Source organism: Natrix helvetica (genome assembly GCF_964273705.1).
Source record: "Natrix helvetica genome assembly, chromosome: 12".
Lineage (NCBI taxonomy): Eukaryota > Metazoa > Chordata > Lepidosauria > Squamata > Natricidae > Natrix > Natrix helvetica.
In genome coordinates this window covers 16,968,661-16,995,117 of record NC_138556.1, presented here as the reverse complement: position 1 = coordinate 16,995,117, position 26,457 = coordinate 16,968,661, and the positions used below count along the sequence as shown (strand labels likewise).

Sequence of the window (26,457 nt, the reverse complement as noted above, 5' to 3'; positions counted from 1 at the left end):
GGAATATCAGAGATGGAGACTTTCAATGTGCAATTACAATCGAAAAGGGATGTTCTCAGCAGCAGCAGCCTCCTAACAGTAATCCCTTTCCTCAAAAACTACCTGACACTTAGTTGATTACCACTTTTATCTTTCTAAGTCTTTTAAACTATTTTAAGGCCATTTGTGGATTTTGCTTTTTATCCCCCTGCTCTTTATTTTAATCATTTGGTGTGTTTTTTTCCTTTACAGTATCCCTTCTTATAATGATTGTTAGTTTTATGTTGCCAGACACACAAAGAAATTTAGTTGCAGAATAGCACACAAACAAAATAAATAAATGAAACATTTTTAAGTACTAAGTTCTAAGTCATTATCCAAAGATGTAAACATTCAAAGAACACACCCAAACATTTATGACTGACTTTTCAAACTACAGTATCAGTAGCCATAACTACTGCCATGGCAGGACTTTTGCATGTCAGTCATCTAAACTCACCTCAAATGCACAAGGATGCTAAGCTCAAATATAGACTCCAAAACTGTGACTAAGGTAAAGATCATAAGGCATAAACTAAAACCAGCTCATAGTTTTAATAGGTATTATTTATTACCATTCAGAATTTCAGCCTTCTCCAAAGTTTTGCCCTCTAAATGTTTTGGACTACAACTGGCATCATCCTCAGGCAGCATATTTAAAGTGGTAATTAAACCAACTGGAATATATGAAATAGCTGAAATAAGAGCCATTTGCAGTTTATGTGCCTTTTCTCAGCATTATTCTGATTTCAAGTTGAGGTAACTTCCCAGCTAAATGATAAAGAAATGTACTCCAATCGACATTCCCTTTGTGTGTACACATTTATCCCCACACAATACACACCGCCAACTCATTTTTTTCCAGTTTAAGCCATGTACCATAACCACAGGATACACCAGAAATACTACAGGGACCAAAAAGCTGAGATCACTACAGATATAAAACCCATGTCAGATATAGTAAGTACCTTGATGTGTAATGTCAAAAAGACAAGCATAACCATTTGAGGCTGTTTTCGACATTCCTGACCAGATTGAACCTGCTTTTATCTGTCTTAGTATCAGCTCTCCTTAGCTGCGTTGTGAGAACCCAGCCTCTTATAGTGCGCACATTTTTAATTTCAAGCCTTTCAAATCTGAAATGTTGCAGGTACCAAACACGTAGCACCTCCCTAATGCAGGGCTGCAACTTACACATTCCTCTGGCAGTTAATTAACTTTACTTTTCGTCTGTGACACAAAAAGCCATTTACGTGGGCAGCTCGCTAATTGCTAACACCAGCTTCCCATCCTGCCCAGGTCTGTAGAAGTAAACAAGCCCAGGATCACACTTCACACACCCACAAGATTGAAGGCTAGGTCTGCACGCCACTGCACCTGACATAACTTGGAGATAACGCCTGCGCCGGCATCACACACCAGCAAAAAAAAAACAAAAAACCACCCACACTGACTGCAGAAAGCCAAGCAGGTGAAGGGGAGGGGGATTCCCTCCTGAAGAATACCACCAGGTTTCCCCCTACCCTTTGCCTACCACCTCAAAAAGAGCTGCACTCATCCAATGCGATGGCGAGCGGGGAGGGGAGGGGTATTCGCTGATGAATGACCAACCAAAGAAGCACTTCTGCAGGGGCTCTCCCTCCCTCCTTCCTTACTCCACAGCCATAGTAGTAGTAGTAGTAGTCGTCATCATCACCATGGTAAATGGCACGAGCAACTGTCTATTATTGAGAGGCGCAGTGGCCTCTGCTGGCACAGCAAACCCTCGTGAAACACGTTGAGATGGGACTCTTACAAGTGGAGGCAACCTGTGCAGGCTTTTTTTTTCCCCTGGGGAGGGGGTGAACTGGGCAGAAGGAGGGAATGCCAAAAGAGAGAGTGAGAGAAAAATAGAAAGAAGGCTGGAGGGAGGGAAGGGGGGGGAAGCACCCCTTTTCCCATCCTTTTCTGTCCATTTTTCAGGCTGGGGTGGCGGTGGTGGGAGAAAGTGACACCCCCCCCCCTCTTTCTAACAGCCCATCTCAGCCACACATCCCCATCACTGGCCAAGTCTCTCTGGTGACTGCTGACAAAAGACCTACACCAGCCCCCCACCCCTCACCCCCACCAACACACACACACACTCAAGGGACACACAAACACCCACCACACAGACATGTGGGGGACGGGAGGCGGACAGAGTCCTCTGCCTTGGGAAGCTCAGGAAGGAGAAGGAGAAAGAGAGAGGAGGAGAAAGAGAGAGAGAGAAAGGGAAAGAAGAAAGGGAAAAGGAAAGAAGGAAGGAGAGATAAAGAGAAAGAAAGGTGAGCGAGAGAGGGAAAGAAAGGAGGAAAGAGAGAGAAAGGGAAAGGAAGGAAAGAAAGAAAGAGAGAGAGAGAGAGAGAGAGAAAGGGAAAGGAACGAGGAGAGAAAAAAGAGAGAAAGGAGGGATCCCCGCCTGCTGTTGCTTCTCCTGCTGCTTCCACAGCCCAGACCGGCGCCTGCGGGGCTCCTTGGCGGCATCCCCGCTCCGAGGCCAGCAGACCCTCCGAGACCCTCCCCGGGCGGGGGTCCCTTTTGGAGGGGAGGAGGGATTCCTCACGGGGCGCGCGCGTGTGTGTGTGTTTAAACGACGCCAAGGAGACCCTCCGTCCCCTCCTCGCCGCCCCCTCCCCAAACGACACCCTCCCGGCTGCAGCAGCGGCGAAGAAACCCCCCTCCCCAACCGGCCGGGGACTCACCTGCGGGCGGGAGGTGCTGCTGCTGCTGAGGCGGCGCGGCGGCGGCGGCAGCGGCGGGGGAGTCGGGGCGCTGCCCGCCGAGCAGCGCGACCCACAGCGAGCCGAGGAGGAGCAGCCGCCGCCGCCAGGCGCCCCGCGCCGCCATCGCTCGCTCCCCCTCAGGCCGGCGGCCGGGCACGCAGAGGGGGCGCGGCGGCAGCGAGGGCAGCCGAGCGGGGGCAGCTCAGGGAAGGAAGGAATGAAGGAGAGCCGAGCTGAGGCGGAGGGGGAAAAGAAGCTCTGCCGGGCGGGGAACCAGGGGTGGGGGCTTCACTCCATGGCGGGCCGGTCCCGCCGCCGCAGAGCCTTTTATTTTTTTTTCTCTCCCCTCACGAGAGTCGCGCCGACAGCGGCAGGAGGAGCAACAGCCTGGCGCGCGTTCCCGACCCCGGCCTGCCTGCCCGCGTGCGCGCGTGAGGCGCGCGCTCCCGTCCTTCTTTTAAACACTCCCCCTCCTCTTTTTTTTTTCCTTCTCAGGCTGCCAACCGCCGTCCTTCGCCCGTTGGCCGGCCGCGCAGGCGCGCCAGCCTTTCCATTGATCCCTGGCGGTGCGCGCGAGCGGCTGAGTGAGTGAATGTGTGTGCGTATGTGTGTCAAGGAGGGAGAGGTGAGCGCGCGCTGAGCTGACAGAATTCCAAAGGAAGGGGGAGGGACACACACACACACAAACACACACACGGCAGGAGCCGAGGAAGCCCCCAAAGGAGGCGTGTCCGGCGCACGCGCGCGCGCGGGCTCGCCCCAGCCGAGGCAGGCGATGCTCGGCCCCCCGCCACCTCCTCTCTCTCTCTCCCCCCCCCCCCCCACGCCGTTCGTGTGTCTCACGGACATTCCCGAACTCCGCCCCGAGGAGTGACGGAGGGCAGCGGCAAGGAAAACCCGGCGAGCGGGAGAATTCCAAAGAGGAGGAGGAGCAGCAGCGGAGGAATCGATTGCGCTTAAAGAGACGGGACGGAGGGAGGGAAAACCCGTCCTGGCTTCTTCGAGTGCGGGGGAGGGTGCAGGACGGGGACGGGAAGGAAGGAGGTCCAGCGGGGATAAGGAAAGGGGAGTTTGGGGGGTGAAAAGCTGCACCTTGTGCATATTCTTATAGGACCAATCTCCACCCACCCACCCATTTAATGGACACTGGACCCGTTGCACGGTCGCTAAGCAGGGTGCAGGCAATCCTCGCTTTGCAACCATCAATGGGAGCAGAATTTCTACTGATGAGTCAGGGGTACCCAATTTTGCCCTCTTACAACTGTTATAGTAAAATCACTGCGGCTGTTTCATAATATGGTTGCCAAATGCCTAGATTTTAATCAGTGGGAATGCTGGGATGGTTGCAAGCTCGAGAAACGGTTGCAGGTCCCTTTTTTCAGGGCGGTTATGACTTCGAACCAGTGGTGAAATTCATTTTTTTAAACTACCGGCTGTGTGGGCGTGGCTTGGTGGGCGTGGCAGGGGAAGGATACTGCAAAATCTCCATTCCCTCCCCATTCTGGGACCAGCCAGAGGTGGCGCTTGCCGGTTCTCCAAACTACTCAAAATTTCTGCTACCGGTTCTCCAGAACCTGTCAGAACTTGCTGAATTTCACCCCTGCTTTGGATGGCCACTAAAAGAATGGTTCTAAGTTAAGGACAACCTGTATTGATAGGTGGGAGTCTAGACAAGGTTGATAAAGATGCTGCCAGGAGAACTTATCCCTTGGAGGACAAGTTGAACGAACAATCTGTCTGCAGAAAAGAAGGCTCAAGAAACATGATACCCTGTTATGGTACATAAAAGGACATGGTGGCTCAGTGGCTAAGACGCTGAGCTTGTCGATCAAAAAGGTCAGCAGTTCACCTGTTCGAATCCCTAGCGCCTTGTAATGGAGTGAACTCCCATGATTTGTCCCAGCTTCTGCCAACTTAGCAGTTCGAAAGCACGTAACAAATGCAAGTAGAAAAATAGGGGCCACCTTTGGTGGAAAGGTAACAGCGTTCCGTGCGCCTTTGGCGTTTAGTCATGCCGGCCACATGACCACAAAGTCCTCTTTGGGCAGCGGCTTTGAAACGGAGATGAGCACCGCCCCCTAGAGTCTGGAATAACAAGCACATGCAAGGGGAACCTTTACCTTTTTAATAGAGAAGTTGGCTATTAGTTGGAATTGCTAGATGTCACGTAAATATAAGGAAAATCTTCTTGATGGTAAGATTTCGACACAGCAGATCAGTGTGTACCTACACAAATTGGTAGGGTCCCACCCAAACTTTTCTAAGCTGGGACATTTATCCCAAGCTCACACTGAATGTTCCTGCAGCCGGCAGGGAGCTAAAATTACACCCACACCTTAGGAAGAGCCCAGAGGAGATCTGTTACGTCAGCATGCAAAAAGTTTGCCGTATGAAAAATTTATCAACACGCGATTACAAGCCAGAAGCACGGTTTCCTCTAAGCCAGTGTTTCTCAACCTTGGTGACTTTAAGTCCTGTGGACTTCAACTCCCAGAATTCCCCAGGAGTTGAAGTCCACAGGACTTAAAGTCGCCAAGGTTGAGAAACACTGCTCTAAGCAAACTGGAACCATTCCATGAATTTTACCTGCAACTCACAGAAACAACACTGGGCGTCTGAGTTGTAATTTGTACAGCGAGGAATATTCTTTGAAGGGGGGTGGAATCTCTCTCTATATAAAAGTGAAATATCACTCACGCATCATCACGGAATCTCTAGAACTGTAAAGCCTACAAATCTGAAATTTGGCATATATGTTCCTCTTGGCTTCTAGATACTCGCTAAGAAAGGATTTTTCAAAATGACCATCAGATCATCAGTATTCCTTATACAGTATTATATTAACATGCATCCTTGCTAAGGAGTTAGACATTCTACTCCCCCTCCCCGCCGGAAAGGAACTCTGTTCCAACTGCCAGTTGCCTTACATGAGCGTGGCCAGCGCGCGACTCATCCATCCCGATCCCATGGTTTCGTAGCGAAGCACAGGTATCCGGCAAGTATTCAAATAAAAACTAAAATGCCCAGGCATACCAAATTAGGTTGGACTCTTTTATTTATAGGATATCAGCCATGGGTCAAGCATGCAAAAAAAAAGATGACCATTCCATTCATTACTTTGGCATAGTTTGGCACACAAAAACCTTGCGTTTGGCCCCAAAACGCCCATCGTTCGTAACAGGCCCCAATTTTTAAATTATTTAAAACTCGTTTCCCTGGTTATCCTGGCAGGCAACCACTTTATCCAAATGCACGCCATGAATATTTTAAGGATCTTTTTTTCCCCGAGATGTTTTGAAATGTCTTGCTTTTGTTTATTTCTATTTTTTTTTTAAATCCACCCCTTCAAGAGCTCCCTGTTTTCAGATCGTTTTATCCTGCCTTTAATGAATCTGGAAGGAGTTTCACCCATCCCCTCCCCTCCCTCGGCTCTGTTTCCGACACCGGGGAGAGGGGCTTACTCCACGCTTGAGCCCAGACCGGCCGTGGTGCCCCCGATTCAACTCGGGCCAGAGCTAAGAGCCGTATTGCTTTCCAAAGGGCTGAACTTTGCCAAGCTCCAATCAGTTTCCCACAGCTATTTAAAAACTACGGGCATCTCTCCATTGCTGAAACTCAAGCGCTTCCCACCCAGCTCCGTCTGGTGAAACACTTGAAATTCCTTTTAAAAATATAAATTAGTTTATCATATAAAATACAAAGGGATGCGGTGGCTCAGTGGCTGAGGCGCTGAGCTTGTCGATCAGAAAGGTCGGCAGTTCAAATCCCTAGCGCTGCGTAACGGAGTGAGCTCCCGTGACTTGTCCCAGCTTCAGCCCACCTAGCAGTTCGAAAGCACGTAACAAATGCAAGTAGAAAAATAGGAACCACCTTTGGTGGGAAGGGAACAGCGTTCCGTGCGCCTTCGGCATTTAGTCATGCCGGCCACATGACTACGGAGACGTCTTCGGACAGCGCTGGCTCTTCGGCTTTGAAACGGAGATGAGCAGCGCCCCCTAGAGTCAGGAACGACTAGCACATATGTGCAAGGGGAACCTTTACCTTATAAAATACAAAAAACACAAAGGAAACAGAACAGAACAGAAAGAGGGGAAGCTGCCTGTTTCTGTAGGGCAGGAGGAGACCCTGGGAAGAAGGAAGTCTTCTTGGTGCCGGGAGAATCTTCCATTGATAGGAGAAGAACAGAAGAAGCAAAACCATTCTCCCATCCCATTCCCAGTTTTCCTAGTGGAGATCCACATCCCCACTTTTCCTGCCATGGGAAGAAGAATGAGAGAAGAGAGAGCCATGGACTGAAGATTGGACACCTCCCTCCCTTCCTTTCTCTTCCCTCTCTCCCTTTCCTGTCTCCCTCCCTCTTTTCCTTCCTTCCTTCCTTCATTCTTCCCCTCCCCCCTCCCCCTTCCTTCCTTCTTTTTCTTCCTTTCCTTCCTCCTCTCTCCCTCCCTCTTTTCCTCCCTCCCTCCCTCTTTTCCTTTCTCCCTCCCTTACTTCATTCATTCTTCCTCGCCCCCTTTCCCTCCCTCTTTTTCTTCCTTTCCCTCCTCCTCCCTCCCTTTTTTCCTTCCTTCCTCCCTCCCTCCCTTCATTCCTTCATTCATTCATTCTTCCCCTCTCTCCCCTCCCCCTTTCTTCTCTCTCCCTCTTTTCTTCCTTTCCTTCCTCTTTTCCTCCCTCCCTCCCTTCCTTCCTATCCCTACCACGGCCCAAACCCTCTTCTCCCTTGTTGTCCACCCTGAACAAGGATTAGAGGCCCAGCCATCTCTTCTTTATGGTAACCAGGCTTCCTTCCAGCCACCCATCCACTCCTTCCCCCCCCCCCTGATTTAAAGTAGGACCCAGAGCAGCCCCTCCCCAAATCCTCTCCTGCTTCCCCCCTCCCCCTGCCAGATGCTTTTTTTCACCCCAGTGGCTTCATTTAGGAGGAATGGTGCTGAAGTGAAGAGGGTGCCTTGTTGATTCTGTGCAAATGAGCTTTCAACAAGTCCGTTCTGATTGAGGCCAGGTCCCTGTTGGATTTTTATTTTATTTTTTAAAAAATCTGGCTGCGACCAAGGACTTCAAGACAAAAGGGAATTTCTCCCCCCCTCCCAACACAAAAAAAGATTAGTAATGAGAAAGCTGCTATTCTAGTAGTGACCAGCTAAAGCCAGAGGTCTTCAAACTCCCAGAATTCTCTCTCCCTCCCTCTTTTTTCCTTTCCTTCTTTCCTCCCTTCCTTTCTTCCTCCTCCCTCCCTCCCTCTTTTCCTTCCCTCCTCTCTTCTTCCCTATTTTCCTCCCTTCCTTCCTCTTTTCCTTCCTTCCTCACTCACTCTTTTCCTCCCTCCCTTCATTCTTCCCCACCCTCCTCTCCCCTTTCCTCTCTCTCCCTCTCTTCCTTTCCTTCCTTTCCTCCTCCCTCCCTCTTTTCCTTTCTCCCTTCCTTCCTTCTTCCCCTCTCTCTCCCTTTCCCTCCCTTTCCTTCTTCCTTTCCTTCTTCCCTCCTCCCTCCCTCCCACCCTTTCTTCATTCTTCCCCACCCTCCTCTCCCCCTTTCCTCTCTCCCCCTCTTTTTCTTCCTTTCCTTCCTTCCTTCTTCCCTCCTTCCTCCCTCTTTTCCTCCCTCCCTCCCTTCATTCTTCCCCTCTCTCCCCTCCCCCTTTCTTCTCTCTCTCTCTCTCTTTTTCTTCCTTTCCTTCTTTCCTCCCTCTTTTCCTCCCTCCCTCCCTTCATTCTTCCCTCTCCCCCCTCCCCCTTTCTTCTCTCTCTCCCCCTCTTTTCCTTCCTTTCCTTCCTCCCTCCCTCCTCCCTCCCTCCCTCTTTTCCTTCCTTCCACAAGTTGGAATCCACAAGTCTTAAAGTTGTCAGGTTTGAGGATCCCTGCGCCATGAAAGGGAAGGCAAGATGGGAACCTTAGCCAAACAAACTGGCTTGCGAGAACTTGTTTCGCTGAAGTGGGTGAAGTGACTTCTCAAGGAGCCCACTTGTTGCCAGCCCAGGAAGTCTGAAGGCGTCCATAGGCACGCAGTCAGGAAATGCAGAATGGGAAAGAAAAGGAAAAGAAGTAGACACTGAGAAAGGAGGAGGAGGAGGAGGAGGAGGAGGAGGAGGAGGAGGAGGAGGAGAATGCTGCCTTTCTTCTGTTGGGTAATTACACAGATTTCCTCCCCATTCCAAGTCGCTCCAGAGCCCCCTCTCCACAAGCACATTAGGATGCCTGGTGCTGAATCTCATTTGGCATTGTTTTGCAAAAAACCGAGGAAACGCGGCTGAGATACTTTCTTCCTTTTACAAAGCCTCGGAATTAAGATTAGGTTGATTATTTAAAAAAAAAAAAACAACCCCAGCTAAATGACACTGTCAGCGTTCTTCTTCTCGCAGCTTTCTTGCATGTTCACTTTCCTTGATTATTTCTAATTCTTTCTTTTAGAAATGGTTGTTGTTTAATATAGCTCTCTCTTTCTCTCTCTCTCTCTCCCTCTCTCTCCTCTCCATCCCTCCTCTCTCTCATCTGTCTCTCTGTCTCTCTGTCTGTCTGTCTCTCTCTCTCTCTCTCTCTCTCTCTGTCTGTCTCTGTCTCTCTCTGTGTGTCTCTCTCTCCCTCCCTCCCTCTCTTCTCCCCCCCTCTCCTCTCACTCCCTCCTTCTCTCTCATCTGTCTCTCTGTCTCTGTCTCTCTTTCTTTCTCTTCCTATGTCCTTCATCTGTCTCTCTGTTTCTTTCTCTCGTCTGTCTCTCTCTCTCTCATCTGTCTCTCTTTCTGTCTCTGTCTTTCTTTCTCTTTCTCTCTCTCTCTCCCTCTCTATCATCTGTCTCTGTCTCTCTCTCGTTTGTCTCTGTCTCTCTGTCTCTTCCTATCTCTCTCGTCTGTGTCTGTCTCTCTCTGTCTCTCATCTGTCTGTCTGTCTGTCTGTCTGTCTCTTTCTCGTCTGTCTCTGTCTCTCTGTCTCTCTCATCTGTCTCTGCCGCTCTCTTTCTCTCTCATCTCTCTCTGTCTCTGTCTCTGTCTCTCTTGTCTGTCTGTCTGTCTCTCTCTCTCGTCAGTCTCTCAGTCTCTTGTCTGTCTGTCACTCTCTCCCTCCCTCCCTTCTTCCCTCCCTCTCTCTCTCTCTCCCCTTTTTTCCTCTCCTTTAGATCATGTAATATATCGCCCCGAGGCCCAGATGGTCTGGTATTAGTAGTTGTGAGATATCCATTCCCCCAGGACATTCAGATATGAAAGCGAGATAGATGGGCCACGTTGGCTAGAGTGAGATGATACCACCGGCTCTTCTGTACAGCTAGCCAGGAAAACATTTTGCTGTAATAAGAAATGTCTGAGAAAATGAAAATAATTGCTGTCCTTCCCTTTCTCTTCCCTCCAAAGCTCCATCGGCAGGTAGCCCTCAACTTACAGCCACCACCGAAGCTCCCAAATTGGGAAGCAACACCTGCGATGCTCCCTAGGCCCGGCTTTTTGTATCCACGTCTACCTTTAAAAATGTCCCCTTCCCCTACCTGGCCCACCTTGCTTTCACACTCCCAAAGGTACGGTTTCTCTCGCTACCCGCTTTATGCTCCTTCCCTCCCGGGTTTTCTGCAGCCATTGTAATCCTTGTCCTGTCTCACCGCAACCTCGCAAGGCGAGGTCTCCATTCTGCACTGTGAATTATTATTGTCGTGTAGCTGATTGTGCACACACACACGCACACGCACACGCACAAGATCTCACTCGCTGGCTATTTTCAGAGCTGGCCTTGTTGGGGACCGCACGACAATTTCCTTTTCACAAATGTACAGCGAAGCTGTCATTAAACGCACGGGCATATTGTGCGTCTGTTGTTTGGAATTAATGCCGATTCAGCTAAAGACTATTGTCTCGTTGCCCATACGCATACACCCACGCACGCACGCACACACACACACACACACACACACAAGACACCATTGCTGAAACAATTTACACCGTTTGCCCTGGAAAACAATAGGCTCCAAAATTAAAATTAGATTTTCATTGCAGATTTGCAACGCAGCCGCTTGCTTATCTGTTGGACGGTCCTGCCAGGCGCCCAAGCTGTTTAGCAACTAGAGATTTTGCAAAGTGCAACCGGGTGTTCCACCTGCTGGAGGGAGGCAAGGTGCAACTTCATCATTTCTTACGAAGGATGGGAGAAATACCCCCTGCCTGGTCACATACCTACAGCCATAGACCAGGCCTCAGTTCCTCGGATTGTCCAGGTTCCACCCGTTGCTTCTTGTCCTGCCTTCAGGTGCTTTGGAGAATAGCTTGACTCCCTCTTCTTTGGGGCAGCCCCTTAAATACTGGGATTCTGCTATCATGTCACCCCTAGTTCTTCTCTTCTCTAGGCAACCCCTACCCTACGGATTTGTGTTGGTACGCACTGATGTGCTGTATACAGATCTTACCGTCAAGAAGCTTTTCCTGATGTTTACATGTGGCATTGCAACTTTTACTCATTCTTTTGGGGTCTAGTCTGGGAAATTAATGTCCAGCCACACAATGGGTTGAATGCCAGATGTGAATCCAGTTGTGTAAAAACCCGCTGATTCACATTTTAGCATCCGTTAGTCCAGTGGTGAAATTCATTTTTTTTAAACTACCAGTTCTGTGGGCGTGGCTTGGTGGACATGGCAGGGGAAGGATACTGTAAAATCCCCATTTCCTCCCCACTCCAGGGGAAGGATACTGCAAAAATCTGCATTTCCACCCCACTCTGGGGCCAGCCAGAGGTGGCATTTGCCGGGTCTCCGAACTACTCAAAATTTCCGCTACCGGTTCTCCAGAACCTGCTGAATTTCACCCCTGCCTTAGTCCTCAACTTCTGCTTCCCGTCCGATCTTCTTTGACTCCTAATGGCTCTAAAACAGTGGTTCTCAACCTGTGGGTCGGGAGCCCTTTCACAGGGGTCGCCTAAGACCATCGGAAAACACTTACACAGAAAACATAAAATAATTTGATGGCTGGGGGTCACCACAACATGAGGAACTGTATTAAAGGGTCGCGGCATTAGGAAGGTTGAGACCCCCTGCTCTAAAACATCAAAGAAGACAGACAGATCCGCAACGATGGGGGGGGGGGGCAGCAATAACTTCATTCTCTTCTGGGATTTTCTAAGAGAACATTTATGAGCCAATATGTCAGGTTTCCCCCCCTCTTCCCTTTCTATTTCAATATTTAAAATTTAACCAGAGCTGGCCATGCTCGGCTTTTCCTTCCATTCCCTGCCCTTCTCTCTTTTCCCATCATCTCCACCAATGTACAGTCTCCTGGGGAAACTTGAGGCCTTCAGACCCAAAGCAAGACACATGTGACAAAGAGCCGACACGCAAAGTGCTTCTTGGCTCTCGGGCCAGCTTGTTGTGACCCTCAGCATGTCAGATAAGGCCCCCGGGAATAACCGTGACAGCAGCCTTTACGGTATCATTAGAGGTCAAGAAATCCGTGATTAACTTGGATTTAAATACCAGAGGAGACATCTTGGTCAAGTGAAGACTTGGATTCCCACTGGGCTCTGAACTAAAGCAGGTATTTACGTATTTAATTTCTATATTTATCCTGAGGGGACGCGGTGGCTCAGTGGCTAAGAGGCTGAGCTTGTCGATCAGAAAGGTCGGCAGTTTGGCGGTTCGAATCCCTAGCGCCGCATAACGGAGTGAGCTCCCGTGACTTGTCCCAGCTTCTGCCAACCTAGCACTTTTGAAAGCGCGTAAAAAATGCAAGTAGAAAAACAGGGACCCCCTTTGGTGGGAAGGGAACAGCGTTCCGTGGGCCTTCGGCGTTGAGTCATGCTGGCCACATGACCACGGAGACGTCTTCGGACAGCGCTGGCTCTTCGGCTTTGAAAGGGAGGTGAGCACAGCCCCCTAGAGTCAGGAACGGCTAGCACACATGTGCGAGGGGAACCTTTTACCTTTTAAAGCAAGGGAACCAATATTCCCGCCTGTGGCGTGGAATTCATCTTTTCTCCAGCAAATGGCAGCTTTCTCCTTGCTGCTCGCTGCTTCGTAGCCTGGGAGCCTCGAAGAGTCACGTCACGTGGGGCTAAAACCGGTGAAACACAGAGCCTCATTCCGCCTGCCAACATGGCTGCTCATGCTGTATTACATCCAGCTGGGAAGGTTGGATGAATGCTTGCAATAATTAACCCTACAATTATGTGCGCCGAGCGAAGCAAACAGCCCAAAGGATTGAGGCCCTGGGAGTTTTCCTGGCTTTGAAATGGTTCACCTATTTTTAGGATAGCAGAAGAGACACACCCACACACACACTCACCCTTGCTGGGCGCAGCTTCGTTCTGTTGATTGCAAAGGATTTCTTTGGGAAGATGAGGCCACAGATAGGGAAAGGGTGGAATGCGAAAGAAGGGAGGTAAATGGCAATTAGGAGGACTCGGGCGTTATTTAATGAACCAGATTGGGTGATTTATTCCTGCACTTTAAACACTGTCACCCGTTTGCTAATAAATATTGTGTCCTGTTATATAATACAAACCAATGCTTCTCAACCATGGCAACTTTAAGACAAATGGACTAGACTAGACTAGACTAGACTAGACTAGACTAGAGTTGAATTGAATTGAATTGAATTGAATTACTGGTCCTGTCCAGCCAGCATATTTTAAAATGTATGGAATTCAACTCTCAAAATTCTGGGAGTTGAAATCCACAGCTATTAAACCATGCTTGCCGAGGAATTCTGGGAGTTGAAGTCCACCGCTATTAAACCATGCTTGCTGAGGAATTCTGGGAATTGAAATCCTTCAAACCTAAAGCATGCTGACTAGGGAATTCTGGGAGTCGGAGTTCGCCTAGCTTAAAGCAAGCTGGTTGGGGAATACTGGGAGTTGAAGCCCATGCCTTTTAAAGGAAGCAGACTGGGCAGCTCTTAATTTATGGAAGTCAACTAGCCCTCCCAGATTACTTCAGGCGATTCGCTCTCTAAGATTTCAGCCGCAGCTCTTTGGCCTCACCTGAAATCCCAAACCTTTTTTAAACAAGAGAGCAGGAATTCAGACTGCAGCCTCCTGCTGTTTCAGAGAGAGAGAGAGAGAGAGAGGGAGGGAGGGAGGGAGGGAGGGAGGGAGGGAGGGAGGGAGAGAGAGAGAGAGAGAGAGAGAGAGAGAGAGAGAGAGAGAGAGAGAGAGAGAGATATTTATAGACACTGGCGCTTGCTAGTTTTCCTAGTGGGATCTGCAGAGGAAAAGAGCATGCTCTAATTTTGGGAGTGAGAATTAAAGGGGGAGGGTTTTTTTTCCCAGGGATATGATGATTTATGAAATTGACTAGAGCAACTTGCACATTTTCTGGCAAGCGGGCAAATGCCAAGTCAAGGATGGAAAAGGGAAGAAATTTCTGCTTCTCTCAAGACAAGTTTTTTTTTAATTGGCTTAAAAACATCCCCTGCACATAAAATGGGGAGGAAAATGAACACTGCCCGTCGTGGATATGCAAAGAGAAAGAGAAATGGACGGCTAACAACTTGAGCATCTCTGGAGCTTGCCAACCCAATGGTTTCCAAGAATCGTCTCGCTCTTTCTCAAAAAAACATCGAGATGGCGACCACAACTATAAAAAAGGCAAGCCCCAAAGGTGCTGGGTTTTATTTTTTTTTCAAGAGACAACTGGACTTTTCTGGTTTTGTCTTTGAAGACGTCTCGCTTCTCATCTCAGAAGCTTCTTCAGCTTCTGGGATAGGGAGCTGAAGAAGCTGAAGCTGAAGCAGCTTCTCAAATGAGAAGCGAAATGTCTTCAAAGAAAAAAAACGAGAAAGTCCAGTTGCCTCTTGCAAAAAAAAAAAGCACCTTTGGGGATAACCCTGGCCTGGATGACTGAGAATCTCCATAGATGTATATAAAAAGAGGCAAGGCTTTGATTAGTTGGTTTTGGCCGCTATCGTAACTTCCCTGCTCTTACCTCTGCTGGGGGAGAGACTGGATGTGGGGCGTTTCTGCAAACACCCCAAAAAGGGCCCCAGAACTAACTATACGCTGTCCAATTCTCTTACGGGCCCATCTATAACCTACAGGTAGTTCTCTCCTTGCAGCTACAACTGGGACCAGAATTCCTGTTGCTAGGTTTACAGATTACAGATTAACAGAGGAGGAGGAGGAGGAGGGGAGGAGGAGGAGGAGGAGGAGGAGGAGGAGGAGAAGGAGGAGGAGGAGGAGGAGGAGAGATAGTGGTGAACGTGGTGGTGGTGGAGGAGGAGGAGGAGGAGGAGGAGGAGGAGGAGGAGGAGGAGGAGGAAGAGGAGGAGGAGAAAAAGAGGAGGAGGAGGAGGAGGAGAAGAGGTGGTGGTGGTGGAGGAGGAGGAGGAGAGGAGGAGGAGGAGAAGAAGAAGAAGAAGAGGTGGTGGTGGTGATGGTGAAGGAGGAGGAGGAGAAAAAGAGGAGGAGAAGGAGAAGAAGAAGAGGTGGTAGTGGTGGTGGAGGAGGAGGAGGAGAAGAAGAGGTGGTAGTGGTGGTGGAAAAGGAGGAGGAGAAGAAGAAGAGGAAGAGGAAGAGGAAGAAGAAGAAGAGGAAGAGGTGGTGGTAGAGGAGAAGGAGAAGTAGTAGTAGTCCCTTTTTCAGTGCTGTGGTAACTTTGAATGGTAAGTAAACGAACTGTTCTCGGTCTACCAATCCGCTCGCACAGAGAGGGTCTCCTCCAGGTGCCGTCCACCAGGCAGTGCCGGGGGGCGGCGCCTAGGAGTAAAGCCTTCTCTGTGGCGGGCCCAGCCCTCTGGAATGACCTCCCCCCGGATATTAGGAATACCTCTGACCTCCGCTCCTTTCGTGTAAAGCTCAAGACCCACCTATTTCAAGTTGCTGGCCTGGCTCAACTCTGATCCAATTTTATTGCTCCTGACGGGTTTTTTATCTGGGATATTTTAATTGCATCCAATTTACTTAGGGGTTTTTAACATTGTGTTTTTACTTGTTTTTATCTACCAATTCACCTCCTCCTAGTATATGTTTTGTATATGTCTCGGTATATGTTTTTGGTATATGTATGTTTGTCTATATATTTATTTCCTATGTTTTGTTGTACGCCGCCCCGAGTCCTTCGGGAGAGGGTGCGGCTAAGAAATAAATATTTTTTATTATTATTATTATTATTATTATTATTATTATTATTATTATTATTATTATTATTATTATTATTATTATTACCTGTATTCCAGAGGAATTTTCATTCCAGAAAAGAGGATGCACAGCCGCCAATGAGCCAACCAGCTAATTATCAATTTGGCTGCTTCCTTGCGCTGTTCCAGCCTCAATCTCTTCCTCTCACACATTTAAAACATGAGTAGCGACGGAGCTCAAGCTGTTTGATGTCGGGTCATTATTCCTGCCCCCCCCCCCGAAAGAAAGGGTGTCCTAACTGTAAGATTAGATTGCTGGCTCTTGAACTGCAGCCAGGATAAATTCGTGACGCCCGGCGGCTACTTTAATCTCCAATACCATACTAAAACAAAACAAAAAACCCCATCAAACATTACAACACATAGTATAAAACACAATGAAAAGCTACCAAGGTGAGCAAGAAGCCGTGGACGAAAACCTCAGGATTTACGGTCAAAGTCTACCAAAAAGAAATAAGGAAATTGTTTTAATCCCCCAAGGAGACAAGCAGCATATAAACAAAGCCAAATGATCCCCCTGCCGTCTCCTCTATCCCCGTAACCAAACCTAGCAGGGGAGGGGGAACCCCAAAAATTCACAGAGCACCTCCTTTTTCTCACAAGAGGCTTGGTGGCTCCATCTGTTAAAAAGGGAATCCCTCCTGTGCTGTGAAAAAGATGCTTTTTCACAAGGCAAGTGGACTTTCTGGTTTTTATTTTTATTTTATTATTTTATTTTATTATTTATTTTATTTTATTTTATTATTTTAATTCATTTTATTTTATTTTATTATTTTATTAATTTTATTTTATTATTTTATTTTATTTTATTTATTTATTATTTTATATTATTTTATTATTTATTTTATTTTATTATTTTATTATTTTATTTTATTTTGTCAAATATGTACGAGATAACAGGTATAAGTATAAAAATGGACATCAACACATGAAATGAATACAAATAAATGGGGCCAGTAGGACAGGGACATTAGGCACGCTGGTGCGCTTATGCACGGCCGCTTTACAGACCTCTTAGGAATGGGGTGAGGTCCACGGTGGACAGTTTAAGGTTGAAGCTGTGGGGGCTTTGAGGATGTAACAACGGAGTCAGGTAGAGCATTCCAGGCGTTGACCACTCTGTTGCTGAAGTTGTATTTTCTGCAATCGAGTTTGGAGCGGTTTACTTTGAGTTTGTATCTATTGTTTCCCTGTGTATTATTGCGGTTGAAGCTGAAGTAGTCATTGACAGGTAGGACGTAGCAGACAATTTTGTGTATTATGCTCAGATCAGATCTTAGTCGGCGTAATTCTAGGTTATCCAAGCCCAAAATTTCAAGCCGCATAAGGGATTCTGTTGTGAGCAGAGGAGTGGAGGACTCTTCTCGTGAAATACCCCTGGACTCGCTCGATCATATTAATGTCCGATAGACAGTGTGGATTCCAGGCAGGCGAGATGTATTCGAGGATTGGTCTGGCAAAGGTTTTGTGTGCCCTTGTTTGCAGTACAATGTTACCCGAGAAGAAGCTTCGCAAAATTAGGTTAACAACTCTTAATGCTTTTTTGACAATGCTGTTATATAGTGTTTTGTTTCTCATCCAAGAAGCTCCTTCATCCCAGAGCTGAAGAAGAAGCTTTAATAAGATGGTCCCCCCTTCATCAACTTCCCATGAAGGTCCATTGTGTTCTCCTTCCCACCAGTCCTTTTTTTCTGATACTCGTTCCTGATCAATTTCCTGCCCTTCCTCGAATCTTCGAGGGAATATTTATTTATGAATAGGCCATCAGAGGTCAGCAAAACACAATGCCAGCCAGACAAAAACCAAGTTGGACTCACTTCTACAAAAGGTGCAGATCTCCATTCAAAGGAATAAACCTTTGAAGAAGTCTAAGGTGAAAATCGAACATGTTGAAATATTCATCAAACTGAACATTATCCCGATTTTCTTCATGCCAATTGAAAGAGGTACGTTTTCCTGAGCTAATTGGAGGGGACGAGAGCAAAGCCGGAATATCAATCTGATACTTCTAAGTCTTAAGTTTAAAACTATATTTAAATATAGCTTGGCAACATTGGCTTAAAAGCTGCATGAAGGGAAAGAAATGGCAAAGGGCTCTCCCAATGTTTATTTCGGGTGAAATCCGCTGCGCAATTGTCCGATTATGTAGACACCATCAAATAATGTCATCATTATAATCCAGAGTTTAAGTTGTGTAGCAACATATTCTGACCTTAGAAAGCAAGAAGCAAAGTCTTGGTCCCTGCAAAACCTCTTTTATTTACACGATCGTGAATTCCTTTCTTTCACGGTCAGCAAGGCTTTAGAAAATAGTTTTTCAGAGGAATGTTTATCCACACGAACCTTATCTCGCTCAGAGAGCTGCCAGGTAACTAGTTTCCAAACGCAGGGCAAGGCAGAACTTGGCACAGAGTTTTTTATAGTCACAAATAGAACTTTCCACTCTTGAAACGACCGAAGGAATGAATTGTTTCCTGCAAAAGCCCCCTCCCCATTTGCTCCTCTTTTGTTTCCTATGGGAGGGGGCCAATCACCTCCAAAGTGTAGCTTTACTCCCAAGTCGGCCTTGCTTTCTTAGTTGTTCTTATCTCTTGGCAGCTCTGCGCATGCGCACACTGGGAACAGGCTCCAGCTGTTTTTCTGCCTCACTGCTGTCTAGCTCCCTCTCTGCCTCCGACGCAGAGGCCTCGTCTGCGCTTTCCTCAACCCCCAAGACTGGCCCATGTTCCTCCCCAACCTCCTCACTGTCCGACTACGCTGGCCACTGCCGGGCCACAACATAACTATCTCAAACTGTGTGTCCTTTAGCACGGGGGTCTCCAACCAGGACAACTGTAAGACCTGTGGACTTCAACACCCAGAATCCCATACCTTGGCTGGGGAATTCTGGGAGTTGAAGTCCATGAGTCTTAAAAGTCGCCCAGGCTGGAGACCCCTGCTTTAGAAGACTCTTCTCATTCCTAATCAACATTGAGAATGCCAAGTTGAAAAAGGCTATAAGGCAACCAGGTAGGAAGGAAGGAAGGAGTGGAGGCCATTCAGCGATCCAGGTGGCCTTCGAGTTAGACAATTCCAGACTATACTAAATCAAGTGGCTGACCTCTGCGTTTCTATCCCTTCCTTGTCTGCCGAAGCCTAAAACTGATCTCTGGAATGAATCGCATAAAAAAAAACACCATTAAATACGGCAATAACAAATATCCGGAGGCACTTTATCGTCTTTCGCAAACTTCCATCTCATCCCAATTCTCCAGATTCATTTAGATACAGACTTAAATACTCAACACGGAGTCTCCATGGCTAAGAAGAATCCCAGAGCTGATTATTCAACGAAGAAAAATAATGGGGTCACCCTTACTTACAATGAGATCTGCTGAATTTCCAAGAATCAAAAGCTGAGGGTAGAAGTACTAATTAGACGTAATCTCTTTATATCAAACATGTTGAGAAAAAGAGATGGAATATATATATATATATATTTGGTAAGGAACTTTGTTTTCCCAGGGTCCCCAGGATATGAGTTTTAAAAGAGAGGGGAAAGGATCAATGTAATCTGGCTGTAATTAACACACATACTTTCAGGCATGCTTTAATTTATTCATGGTTAATATAATGGGAAAATAATAAAAGGTCCACAAATACGCTCGGTATCGCTGGAGTAAATCTACCCCAATCATCTCTGCACTTGAATTAAACAAAGAATCTTCTAAGAAATCGCTGATAAAAGCAATACAATATAGAAATACTTTTGAGACTATCAGCTATCAAAGTCTCTTCTACATTAAACTGTTTCCAGAGGGGCAACAGTGTTAGTCTTGAAATAAGAACAAGAGTCTTTCATGGTATCTCATATGAAAAAAAATAACTTAATTTTAACATAAGCTTTGGTCACTCATATCCATTTCATTAGACACCACATATAGTTTAAGATCATCTATTAGTCTTGGTTTCGTCGGGTGACTTTTTAACCTTGTCCTGTAGGGATGCTTGGTGCTTCCCAAATTTGGCTGTTTTCTGGCAGATGTTTCTTGACCCAGTTGGGTAATATCATCAGTGCTAGAAGGGAGGAGGGGAGGAGGAGCAGGAGCAGGAGCAAGAGGAGGAAGAGAAGGAGGAAAACTGTGGGATTGTAGGTGCTCTCTAAGCTTGGTTGTTTTCCTGCAGATGTTTCATGACCCAACTAGGTAATATCATCAGTGCTAGAAGGGAGGAGGGGAGGAGCAGGAGGAGCAGGAGGAGCAGGAGGAGGAGCAGGAGCAAGAGGAGGAAGAGAAGGAGGAAAACTGTGGGATCGTTGGTGCTCTCTAAGCTTGGTTGTTTTCCTGCAGATGTTTCATGACCCAACTAGGTAACATCATCAGTGCTAGAAGGGAGTGGGGGAGGAGGGGGAGGAGCAGGAGGAGGAAGAGCAGGAGGGGCAAGAGGAGGAGGAGGAGGAAAACTGGGGGAACTTCAGCTCTGAGCTTGGTTGCTTTCTTGAAGACATTTCATGACCCAACTAGGTAATATCATCAGTGTTAGAAGGGAGCGGGCTTTGGTTTGCTCCCTTCTAGCATTGATGATGTTACCCATTGAGTAGTGAAGAAAACAGCTAAGAAGACATCAGGAAAACCACAACTAAGCGCAGGAAGCACCAGGGCTCCCATCGCTCAAACCAAAACAGTCTCTTCTGTTGGTCATCTCATCCTTTTTAGGGAAACCCCAGCTGATCTGGAGGGGTGGAGCTCTACTCAAGCCCAACCTTCCATAATCCATTGCAAGTCTCCATGTGGACTCCAATCCAGAGGAACAATGGCTTGATGATGTAACCAATGTTATCTCTCATCTGTCAAATGTATCAAACTATTCTCCAAAGCACCTGAGGGTAGAACAAGAAGCAATGGGTGGAAACTAATCAAGGAGAGAAGCAACTTAGAACTGAGGAGAAATTTCCTGACAGTGAGAACAATTAACCAGTGGAACAGAAGTTGCCTCCAGAAGTTGTGAATGCCCCAACACTGGAAGTCTTTAAGAAGATGTTGGATAGCTATTTGTCTGAAACGGTATAGGGTTTCCTGCCTAGGCAGGGGGTTGGACTAGAAGACCTCCAAGGTCCCTTCCAACTCTACTATTGTATTGTATTGTAAATGTTTCTATCTGCCCATACTTCACTCCGGCTTTGATTTTCTTTTTTTCGGATCAAAGGATTGCTCCGTTCAAAAGCTTGTACCTCTCATATGAACATCCAAGATCCCTTGTGACAGCTCACCATCTTCTCGGTCGCCAATATCTAGCAATCGGGATGATGCCAGCTGAGGTCATGCCCGATGCTAAGCCATAAGGTTGCTTGCCACGATCCAGGAGTCTTGAAGTTCTCCCGACTACCAAGATGACCACAACAGTATGAAAGAGTCAAGCCCATTGCCTTCAATCAGATCAAACCTTTGAAGGTATCTGAATAGGAGCCAGCCGTGGGAAGCAGCTGCCAAAAAAGCCAACACAGTTCTAGGCTGCATCAACAGAGGGATAGAATCAAGATCACGTGAAGGGTTAATACCACGTGAGTTTCATGCAACAACACCCATCTCTGACAGAATGATTCATTCCTGCTGTAAACCTGCCTCCTCCTCCTCCTCCTCCTAGCATAGAGGATGAGAGAAAAGACGAGTTTTTGAGGTTGGAAGACTCAAGTTACCGTTTTATATAGTATATAAACACTTCATTCCCTGATTAATTCCAGATGGGCATCCTTGACACGGAACCCAAAAAAGAAAAAGAGATTGCAGGGCCTTTTAAGACCAACAGGTTAACGGCTGTGTAAACGTTTGCAAATTAGAAAGTCCTTCATCAGATACACGGGAGGTTTCGATTGGCCAATACAGCAGAAGAAAAGTTAAGATGGCAGCCAAGAGCTTATGATCACAGCAGGGGTTGGTATTTAGCGGGTTCGGATCGGTTCGGGCGAAATGGTAGTGGCGACCTGCGGGTGTTAGGCTACTTAAAAGCGAATGGGACTGTGGGAAGAAATGTCCTTCTGGGAGGAAAGAAAGAAAAAGAAAGAAAGAAAGAAAGAAAGAAAGAAAGAAAGAAAGAAAGAAAGAAAGAAAGAAAGAAAGAAAGAGTTGGAAGAAATGTCCTTCTGGGAAGAAAGAAAGAAAGAAAGAAAGAAAGAAAGAAAGAAAGAAAGAAAGAAAGAAAGAGTTGGAAGAAATGTCCTTCTGGGTTCAGTTTCCAAGTGGGGGGGGGGAAAGACACTGGAAACATGGAGGCTGCTTGGAAAGATGGTTTAATGGTGGACAGGACCACATGGTTTGAGCTCCTGGTCAGAAAAGGGGGAATTCCATGCTTCCAGATGTTGGGTGAAGAAGGAAAAAGAGATACAGAGATGCTGAAAGTCCCTGATTTTATGCCCTCTCTGGCCTTTGATCTTGAGCTTGCATTCTGATTGGTTGTCAGACTCCCGTGGGGCCATGCAGGGGGGACTCTCTAGGCTGCGTTTGAGCCCACGTTTGGTTGAGCCTTGCTTCTTCCCAGGTGCCCTGTGGCGAGATGGGTAAAGGGCTAATATTATCATGCCTTAATCCCATCACCCTGGAGCTGAAGGGGGAGATCTTTGTTATGAAGAATAGACTGGCTCAGGCCTTTAATGGCCCATTGGCAAAGGTGGGGGCTATTAAGAGTGAGGCTGTTTCCTGCCTAAAAACATGTTTCTCCGTTTCTGATCCAGGGAAATATAATATTCTGCCTTTTCAATATTTCCAAGGATATTTCATTCTTCTAGGAGAGGGGTGGATGCTAACTTCCTAAAGTGCGTAATAAGGTTAGACAGGCAAAAAGGGAGGAAAAAATCCCACTGGCACCCTGTTTGGTAAGCGTTAATCCCAAAGGAAAACGTTCCCTGCTTTCTCGCTGGAGTTTATTCCCCAGATAATGAGAATCCCCGGAAATTCAAACTCACTTAGCTGCAATTCCATTATTGGTTTCCTCGGCTTAGATTTTAAACACAACAATCAAAGCGACAGAGTCACAAACACAGCCCTAAGATTTGGGGCGGTTTGAGGGTTTGTTTGTTTGTTTGTTTGTTTGTTTGTTTCTAAAAAAGCTAATTACGGTGTCTCTGCCTTGTTTGTAAAAGAAGTCTGATACCATAAATCCATGCCAGACAGAGGGATGTGAGATGCTGCGGAGATTAGAAGCAGCTGGGAGTTGAGGATCTTAGGAGCTACGTCAATGTTGGTCAACCTTGGCCACTGGAAGATGGGTGTACTTCAATTCCCAGAAGTCCAGGGGCTGGAGAATTCTGGGAGTTGAAGTCCACCTATCGTAAACTTGCCATGGTTGAGAAATATTGATTTAGAAGATGCTGGGGAATGTCTCCCACTCCCCTGGATGCAAATAAGGAAAAATCCCCTTTTTTTCTTTCTTTCTTTCTTTCTTTCTTTCTTTCTTTCTTTCTTTCTTTCTTTCTTTCTCTTCCTTCCTTCCTTCCCTCCTTCCTTTTTTCTTTCTTTTTTCCTTCCTACTTTCCTTTTTTCCTTCTTTTTCTTTATTTCTTTCATTCCTTCTTTTCTTCCATTTTTTCTTTTTCATTCTTTCCCTTCCTTCCTTCTTTTTCTTTCCTTCTGTCCTTCCTTCCATCTTTTCTTTTTCTTTCTTTCTTCCTTCTTTTTCTTTCTTTCTTTGTGTCCTTCCTGCCATCTTTTCTCTTTCTGTCTTTCTTTCTTCTCTTTCTCTCTCTCTCTCTCTTTTCTTTCTTTCTTTCTCCTATCCTAATCTCTAGCTGATGGATAGCTTGATAAAGAAAAGTCAGTCCCAAACCACAAGGGGAAAATATTGTCAGCTCTACAAGGGAGGCCAGGCTAAGAAAACCAATGTCTTGTAAGTCACAGGCCACTTTTGTTGTTAACAGCTACAGAAACGGAATCCCGCCAGTCTGAATGGGTAACCGAGGGAGGGTACATGTCTGAGACATTGCCTAATGTTACATTCTGGTCTGGGGTCAATCCCTCTTATCTAACCATTGTCTTAATAGTGGCTCCTCCTTTCCTGCTTCAAGGCCATTCCTTATGTCCTCTGTAGTATACACAAGTTTTGCCTGGTGTGTTGTTGCACCACTGGCTCCAGCGCCAAGGAAGGGCACTCCAAGGGGTCTTTTGCTTGTGCCTCCAGGCCGGTGGGAAATATTAGCCTCAGCCTGGATGCCCCCTGCCCACAATTAACATAGATTCTGGTCCTTCCTAGGAGGAGGCCTGGGCTGTGTTCACTAAAACCAGATGTCCTCCTTGTTAAACTTTCCCTTCCTCCTTCCAGTGCTAATAAGTCAATGTCACGTCACTCTTATTGGCTTCCAGCTCGGCAGCCTCTCCCTGGGGGAATCTCGGGACCCGGCTGCCGTGTTTGGTAGGCAGCCGCTTCAGCTGCCTTGTCAAGAATTGACCTGTTTGCCTCTTTATGCACCTCCAGGGAAAAAGAGGGCTCCGTCTTCCATTATACCTCATATTAAAGGTCAGGCTCAGTGAGAACTCCTTGTGTTTTAATGTACATGTAGATGTCTAAGGAAGGAGAAAGGAAGGAAGGAGAAAGGAAGGAAGGAAGGAGGGAGGGAAGGAAGGAAGGAAGGAAGGAAGGAAGAAGAAAAGAAGGAAGGAAAGAAGGAAGGAAGGAAAGAAAGAAAGAGGGAAGGAAGGAAGGAAAGGAGGAAAGAAGGAAAGAAGGAAGGAAGGAAGGAAGAAGAAAAGAAGGAAGGAAAGAAAGAAGGAAGGAAAGAAAGAGGGAAGGAAGGAAGGAAAGGAGGAAAGAAGGAAAGAAGGAAGGAGAAAGAAAGGAAGGAAGGAAGAAGAAAAGAAGGAAGGAAAGAAAGAAGGAAAGAAGGAAGGAAGGAAGGAGGGAGGGAGGGAAGGAAGGAAAGAGAAATAGGGGGTAGGAAGGGAGGGAGGAAAGAAGGAAGATGGAAAGAAGGAAGGAAAGGAGTGAGGGAAGGAAGGAGAAAGAGAGAGAGGGAAGAAGGAAAAAATTGAAAGAAAGAAAGGGAGGGAGGAAATGGGAAGGGAAGGGAAAAGAAAGGAAGTCAGCCATGCCTAGGAAGCTAAATTAGTGCATAATCAAGCATCCATATTTACCTACCTGCTTTTCAGGATGGATTTCTGCAGGAGTCCTGGATTATTTCAGGGTTTTGAAGTCGGACTTGTAGAACATCAATGGACAAGTATCAAGGCCTGGATGCAAGCAGAAATCTGGGCCCGATCAGGATGCAAAAAACCAAGAGTGACTAAGACCCAAAGGGCCAACTCAAAACAGGTGGCTAGAAAATAAACCAAAACAGTCTGATGATGCCCCTGGGTGCCCCGATCAAGCCAACTTCATCCACTCCACGTCAGTGTAATACCACAATGCACCACAGGCAGCAGCAAGGAGCAATTCCTGACTTCCTGCCTAGGATAGGTAGGGTCAGTGACGCGGAACTACAAATGCCAGCATCCCCAGGTTTTTTTCCATATCCGAGGTGCCATATTACAGCCAGTCCTCCGCCGAGCAGTTTTTTTTTAAGGCAACATTTTGCAGAGCTGCTCTGTGCATAAAAAACACCCAAATAAAGCAACCTCCCCCCCTCTCTCTCTGCCGGACTAGCTGGATACCCATGCTTCGTGACGAAACTCTGTGATCGGGCAATGCAGGAGAAATCCGGCGCACTCTGTTTCAATCCATTGGCTCAGTGGTGGTCGGGGATTGAAACACATAAGGGAACATCGCTCTCGCCGCCTTGAGTCCAGAAGCAGTTCCATAGGTGGAAGGCGTAGACATTTTGGCGAGACACTGACATTTAGTACTGCAAGGAGCCCTAGACCGCTCCTGAGTGAAGGAGTGCAACATCTGCCAGTTGGAACGGAGATAATGGAATATGAGGCAACTGCAGTTGGAACAGAGTTCTTTTCAGGTGGGGAGAGGGTGTAGAATGTCTAACTCCTTAGCATCAGAGTGTGTTAATATAAGGCAACTGGAAGTTGGAACAGAGTTCTTTTCAGGTGGGGAGAGGGAGTGGAATGTCTAACTCCCTAGCATCAGAGTGTGTTAATATAAGGCAACTGGCAGTTGGAACGGAGTTCTTTGCAGGTGGGGAGGGGGAGTAGAACTCAGCATCAGAGCATGTTAATTACTTTATAAGAAATACTAATGATCTGATTGTCATTTAAAAAGAAACATTTCTTAGCAAGCACCTAGAAGCCAAGAGGAACATACGTGCTAAATTTCAAGTTTGTAGGGTTTACGGTTCTGGAGATTTCGTGATGATGCATGAGTGGCATTTCACTTATATAGATAGACAGCCAGACAAACCATAAAGAGAAAAGATAAAAAGAGAACTCTACCGAAAATACATAAACACACTTTTCTACCTTATTCTGAGACAACGCGTTGATGCGTCCCACTTTCTACTATCGGGCTGACCAACGCAGCCTGCAAAAATCCAACGGACCACCAGGGTGCAGAAAACGTCACGTCCCTTATATTCCTTGTGGCCATCTTGTGGGTCTGTAGATCTTTGCAGCTGCAGATTATTAGCTGTTAGATCCACTGCAGGTTGAGGAGAGAGCATCCTTTCCTGAAAATCTTTTAAAACT

At 46.9% G+C, this 26,457-nt stretch overlaps 2 protein-coding genes across 4 annotated transcripts in view; both read right to left on the bottom strand.

The window, feature by feature from the left end:
• The window catches only part of NEO1 (neogenin 1), a 59,753-nt gene extending 56,581 nt beyond the window's left edge, over nucleotides 1-3,172 (bottom strand). For all 3 annotated transcript variants that reach the window (XR_014176344.1, XM_081964601.1, XM_081964602.1), the window contains exon 1: nucleotides 2,739-3,172. Coding sequence is in view for 2 of the 3 variants with exons in the window: in XM_081964601.1 (XP_081820727.1) it covers nucleotides 2,739-2,883 (145 nt within the window). In the remaining variant the exon portion in view is untranslated. The remainder of the gene's footprint in view (nucleotides 1-2,738) is intronic.
• The window catches only part of BBS4 (Bardet-Biedl syndrome 4), a 303,820-nt gene that overhangs the window by 169,678 nt on the left and 107,685 nt on the right, over nucleotides 1-26,457 (bottom strand). The window lies entirely within an intron of this gene.